We start from the raw sequence: 5965 nt of genomic DNA on the forward strand, positions 1-5965 counted from the left end.
TACAGTATTTTTGTTTTTGAAAATGCAGTAAAAACAATGCTAACTTGCTAGTGTTTTTGCTTATTCATAATCACTAGTCACTGTGATTTGTAATAGTTTTCTGATCCCTTGATTTATATTCAGTAGCACATATGAGGCACTATTGCAAAGAATGTAAATTTACATTTTATAATAAATATACATGTATAGTATAACATTTGCAACAAGGATGTGCTTGTTGGATTTTATTATTTCATATAGGGCCCAATGAAGTAGTAGAGTTCAGTTGGCCTGAATTTCACTGCTTCCTGCTGAGCCTCTCTACATCCAGAGAAACAGACATGACTTAATGTAGCATTTCTCAGGGTGATGATTGAGTGTTGTGTCTTATTTTTCATATCCATGTATATTTGTTTAGTGATTTAAAGCTGTGATTTGTAAATGTCTAGGGAACTAAAATCTGTAATTTATTTTCAGATCAGTGACGTTTGTATTCAAATGCCACCCTTAAGGTATTAGACAAGTGTCTATATATCCTGTAAATAGACCTTGACTGGTTTGAACAGTTGCTATGACATTACTAATCACCTACACATATCTTTCTACTGTATGTATGTTTGCATACTAGCCTGATAACTTGTTATTTGCTGATATGAAGAGGGTTTGGTGCAGATATTGGGCTGCAGCTGTCCATGATGCTGATCAGCAGTAGACCAACACACCTTGATTTGAAAAAACTCAACACTTGCTGTAAGTTGATTTGCTTTGTCGTAGTCGATGAATGATAGCTGGTGACAAAAACACCTCCACTTGAGTCAGTGGTGATAGAGGTTGACAGATGTTTATTTGTAGCAGATGTTTATTCTATGTCCATGTCCTCAGAGCTATAAAAAAGGTGAGCAAATGCTGTGTCACCTCAGCATGTAGCATGTCATTTTGTTGAATTCTGGACTAAAATAATAATATAATATATACAATTATAACAATAAAATAATTTCTAAAAAAAAAAAAAAAAAGGAACGAAGGAGGCTAATTTAGATTTTCACTTTTGTTGTTTTATAGGTTCTGGTTTGAGTAAACTGCTATCTGATGCAGGACTAATATTGTTGAAGAGGAACAGTTTCGCAGCGCTGCGTTTCCAACCGGACGACTATAGCAGGAGCACCAGGTCAGAGCTGTAAACGCTACAGCACATTAGCGCTTACATGAATGGACACCTGCTCCTCTCACAGGTCTCGTACTGTAGCTTGATAAGATCACTTGGATGTGTAAAACGTGTGTATCCGGACATGTGTAAGCATAATATGTTCAGCAGGGTGTAAATTAAAGCTCACGAACCGGACTGTTTGCTAACATCAGCTGAGCTACACGTTAGTTGCTAATGTAAACTTGCACCAAGCAGCACTTTGCACTGCTTTGAAGGACGAAGCTATAACATGTTTTGCTGATTTTAAACTGTCTGTACATCTCATTTATGGCCATTAATTTGCATGCAGCTCAGGTGATTTAAAAAAAATACCTTGCTACCTGCTTTTTTCTGTTGAACAAGTCATGAAGGAACTTTTGAGAAAGATACACCGCACGTTTGTAAAGGTCGCCCTGTTTCCGAGCACATTTGGCAGGACAGTCCCGCTTCCCGCTGCCTCAGAGGTGCTCACCTGTCACTTGTTGCAGCGTCGTCTCCCGCCGTGGACCTCCTTCTGCGTTCGCTACTCTGCTGTCCACAATGACCAGTTTGGACTGTCCAACTTTAACTGGACAGTTCAGGGCTCCAACTACCAAATACTGAGAACAGGCTGCTTCCCTTTTATAAAATATCACTGCTCCAAAGCTCCTGCACAGAACCTGGACTTTGAGGACAAGTTTTTCACCATGTTGAAGGTTATTAATCTGGGTTAGTATCATAAATACATTGGATGTTTTGCCATATAGGCTATTACTTTTAAACTGTGTATTAAAGGATGGATTCACATTTTTTCAAGTCTGTCTTAAAACAATAGTCTGGTACCCAAATGAACACTGACACGTGTTTTTCTTGCTTTAATCATTCCTCCTGTTCATACTGGCCATTGATATATTCCCTTCAAATGCACGTTCAATGTAAGTGATGGAGGCCAAGATCCACAAGCCTCCTTATGTGCAAAAATGGGTTTAAAAGTTTATCTGAAGCTAATATGAAGCGTCCAAATTAGTCAAATCAAGTGGATATCTTTCAATGTTAAACTTGTTAGTGCCAAAGACCCTTTTTTTCACTACCACAGCAGCTCAACACGTAAACACAAAGAGGGAATTTGATGCTAAAAAGACTGTAAATGTGGCAGATATCCATTTGATATGACTAACTTAGACTGCTGAAGCCTCATAGAATGATTGCAGTGAGGAAAACCTCTTTCAGTGTTCATATGGACACCTGGCTGTTGTTCTAAGACAGACTTGAAAAAATTGTGAGCCTATCCTTTAATAATCCTTGTGTCCACTCATTGTAGGTATCCCATGTTTGGCCTATGGTATCGGTTGCTGGATGGTGGTGGGCGCTGAAGAAACAGTCCAGACAAGCGTTGGACCCGTCACAGTCTATTTTGCCTACAAAGAAGATGAGGGTGCACAGTATTAAACTATGAAAACACACTACCTTGCATGAGTTTTCAAGAGAATATTGTCTACCTGTATTTACAACACTTACCCAGGAGATGTTCTGGTGGACCTATTGATTGACAGAAGTGTCATCACGTGTCACCGGTGTTACTATTGTCTGACTGTACAGGTTCATTTCTGCTTAATTATTAAAGATTTAAAGTTGCAGTGGAGGAGTCAGTTATGCATGTTATTACACTGACATACAATACTGGCAGTGTTCATTCAGAAAGCCAACCTTCCATTAAAGTTTAATGAAAAGTTTAGGATTTCTCTGAGAATAGACTGTCACAATGCCTTTACCTATATGTTTTCACAGCTCTATCTGTAAATGTTGAATTAACCTCCTGTGCATATGCATATATTGTAAAATTATATTTTTGTATCAAATAAAGTGTACAGAGTGACAGTACAGCAGATGATTTGACTGAATTTTTTTTTCGTGCTACTTTTACAGACTCAAAAGGGTCAACCAGCTTCTCAGGATGAGCTCTCGAAAATATGCGTTAACAGATAGGAACAGGTATTTCTCTTAAAGTCATTATTAATCTAAGTGATACCAAGTGGCATCATTTATTCAACGCGATCACATCCTTGTGCTTCTTTTTCTGTGACAAATATAGGAATCTAAATAACCCTAGCTCATTTATTTAAAGGTGAATTAGTGATCACTCTCCATGCAACAGATAGTCAATAGTGTTAGAGAAAAACCAGTGACAAGACAGGTCTGATAAAATAGGTTTTAATTACCAAAGTGTGGCCTTTGCATAGAGACATCTACATCTCTACCTTCAGGCCTTCTTTGGCCTTTGATTTCTGGTAATGTGCTTTGCTGACAGGGCACACTTACGTCTCCGCTGCAGAGAGTCCCGCTCCCTGTGAGAGGCAGGTTGACAAACTGCCATATTGATTTCTTCACCCCTCAGCATCTCCTGCTAATAGCATTTATCAGGGACCTCAATTTTCTGGTCTTGGCCTCTTCACTTTTAGCAACAATGAAACAGAACGAATAATTTCTTGTCGTACATGTGAATCAATGCACCTTTTGACCTTCTTCGCACTAGAACGCGACAATATCGTCCGACAGGCTCTTGGTGATGTACAGCCTCTTTGTGAGGATCCTAGTTTGTAAAACTTGCTTGTCTTGTGCAAAAACATTTAACTGGATAATTGAATATATTTATATTATATTTTTATATTAATATAAAAAAATGATCTCTTGTGGTCTTTAGATTGGAGTCTGTATTCAGCTGTAGGCCTAAACAAGCTGCTAAAACAAGCCACTCACACATCATTCTCACCTTCTTATCCCCCCAAGCAAAAAACACCTTGCTTCTCTGAAGCAAGCACACTAATTACTGAAGATATTTAACAGATATTGAATGACATCCCTGGATGTAATTTGCACAACCGCTAAACTAAATCTCAAAAGTACACCGCCTTAAATATTTGTTTATTCTAATTAAGCAACACTACCCTGGTAGTGATATTTCCCAACCTCATACAGAATTCGTTGACAAAATCCTCCTAAACAGCGCTATGACACCACACTATCTCCTAATCATACTAATTGCCTTGAACAAGGAACATTTAGACACACTTATGGAAATCTGATCCGTCGTATCAGGCTGCACTTAAATCCCCCTCCTTTCATTTCCAGCCCTTCATCAGGACTGAAAGTGTGCATGGGGAATGCTCAGGCAACCATGTCTTAATTACTCATTGACCCTTTGACCCGTGAGCTGCATTGATACCGTCCTGCAGCCAGACACAATTGTGTGGGGTTGCAACCAACTGCAAACTCTGTGTGTGGCTCTCACAGGATGATGTGAGTCAGTGAAATCTAAACTGTGGAGCATGTGAGTACATTGTATTTGTTTACAGGGCTTCACCTTTGAGTCACTCTAAACTGCAGGGGAGGGCACCCCTTCAGCTCGGGCGGAGGCTTAGTGTTACACATCCAACCTCAGTCGCCACCAGTGCAGGTCTACAGTATCTGAACTGCAAATGGACTGCTGTAAATTAACAAAATATATGTGCATTTGTTGCAAGATTGATGCCTTTTAATAGCTGCGGTAGTCTTGTTCTGTGCTGCAGTGGCTAAATTACTCACCACACATCTAACGTGGTAATGAACAAAGAATTAATGCCTGTTTGGCAAGTTTAATTGCATGCTGAAGCTGGCAATAAGTTTTGTCAAGGTGAGATCTTTAAATACTTGTACTGTTTAGAATTTAGGTAAATAAATTTTTTTAAAAAGCTGAAATTGAGTAGTGTTGCTGTAAATTGTTAATGTTCAACAGTGAAATTGTTAATCACATTGCAGGATCTTCTAATTATCTTCTAATTAGCTAATAAGTTCTCAATTTCTTCAAAAAAAAGTAGGAACCATGTTCATCTCCTTGAAATAGTTGATGCAGACCCATTCTTAAATTCATTATTTAGCTGGAAAGTCACACTGTTTTTTTTCTCTCTCTGTCATATAGATATATAGCTTGGCAGAAACAATTATTGTGTGAGCGACCCCTGCAGCTAATGCAGGCGAGGTTATCATTATTAAGCCTCCGGATTGGCCACCAGCACCGTCTCCCTGCTTGCTCCATGAGCAGCGGGGGTACCAGAGCCATCACTCAGATCACTTTAAGGATCACGCTGGAATTACATCTCAATGCAGAGGTGTCAGCCAACGTTGTCACAATACTCACAGTGAAATGGCACTTTTTGAATTACAATAAGATGACTGAAACATAAAGCTCATTACTCTTCAAACTGGATACATCTCCAGCTGCAGGCACGTGCACTCTTTGATCAGATTTGAAAGAGCAAGTATGTTAAGTAACACATCAGAAATGGGGTTTTTACTATAATTGTTGAAAGATTTTTCTTTTCAGTAATTAATAATTGCTGCCCTCTTGTTATTGAAAGTCAGATGACCACCTTTTCTATGTGAGGACTGTCCTTTTTTGTAAGGGGGGATAGCAAACTGAAGCCATTAAAAATCTATTACGGTGTATTTCTTTACCCAAGGGATGACAAGGGGCACCATAATTCTTTTCTTTACATCCCCCCCTTTTCCTTCTTTATCTTTATGACGTGCTGTATATGTGTGCGTTTGCGTTGAATATAGGGGAGAAGGGGGAGTATTGAAAGACTGTGCCTGCTGTGCCAATCAGTGTTGCCAAAGCTACTGTCAGTGGGTGGCTGAAATGTCTGTCAGTCATCTTTTCTGGCTTTTCTGGTTCAAGACCTTTCCCAGCTGATATCAGGAGTAAGTTGCAGTAAATAAAAATGCTGGACAATTTCATCAAGGTCCTTTATGTTTTACTTAAAGCATGATAAAAATGCTAATTTT

The 5965-nt window shown here is 39.0% G+C and overlaps 1 protein-coding gene across 4 annotated transcripts; it reads left to right on the forward strand.

Annotated features, from left to right (window-relative positions):
• Positions 1-1093: 1093 nt before the first annotated feature.
• c5h15orf61 (chromosome 5 C15orf61 homolog) lies at positions 1094-3032 on the forward strand. Of its 4 annotated transcripts, none has more exons than XM_067589894.1 (3): positions 1094-1211; positions 1573-1873; positions 2466-3032. In XM_067589894.1, exons 1-3 carry the CDS (start codon positions 1185-1187, stop codon positions 2591-2593), a joined length of 456 nt encoding a protein of 151 aa, XP_067445995.1. In that variant the 5' UTR covers positions 1094-1184; the 3' UTR covers positions 2594-3032. The 4 variants fall into 4 exon arrangements, with proteins under 4 accessions (XP_067445995.1, XP_067445992.1, XP_067445993.1 ...); XM_067589891.1 differs by having other exon boundaries at positions 1096-1272; positions 1529-1873; XM_067589892.1 differs by having other exon boundaries at positions 1098-1254; positions 1529-1873.
• The last annotated feature ends 2933 nt before the right edge of the window (positions 3033-5965 follow it).

This window comes from Thunnus thynnus, chromosome 5, assembly GCF_963924715.1.
Source record: "Thunnus thynnus chromosome 5, fThuThy2.1, whole genome shotgun sequence".
NCBI lineage: Eukaryota > Metazoa > Chordata > Actinopteri > Scombriformes > Scombridae > Thunnus > Thunnus thynnus.

Coding starts and splice junctions, on each gene's coding strand:
- c5h15orf61 (XM_067589891.1), top strand. CDS start 1,185: ATGAATGGACACCTGCTCCTCTCACAGGTCTCGTACTGTAGCTTGATA. Junction 1,273..1,528: donor ACGTGTGTATCCGGACATGT/GTAAGCATAATA, acceptor CTGTTGAACAAG/TCATGAAGGAACTTTTGAGA. Junction 1,874..2,465: donor GTTGAAGGTTATTAATCTGG/GTTAGTATCATA, acceptor CACTCATTGTAG/GTATCCCATGTTTGGCCTAT.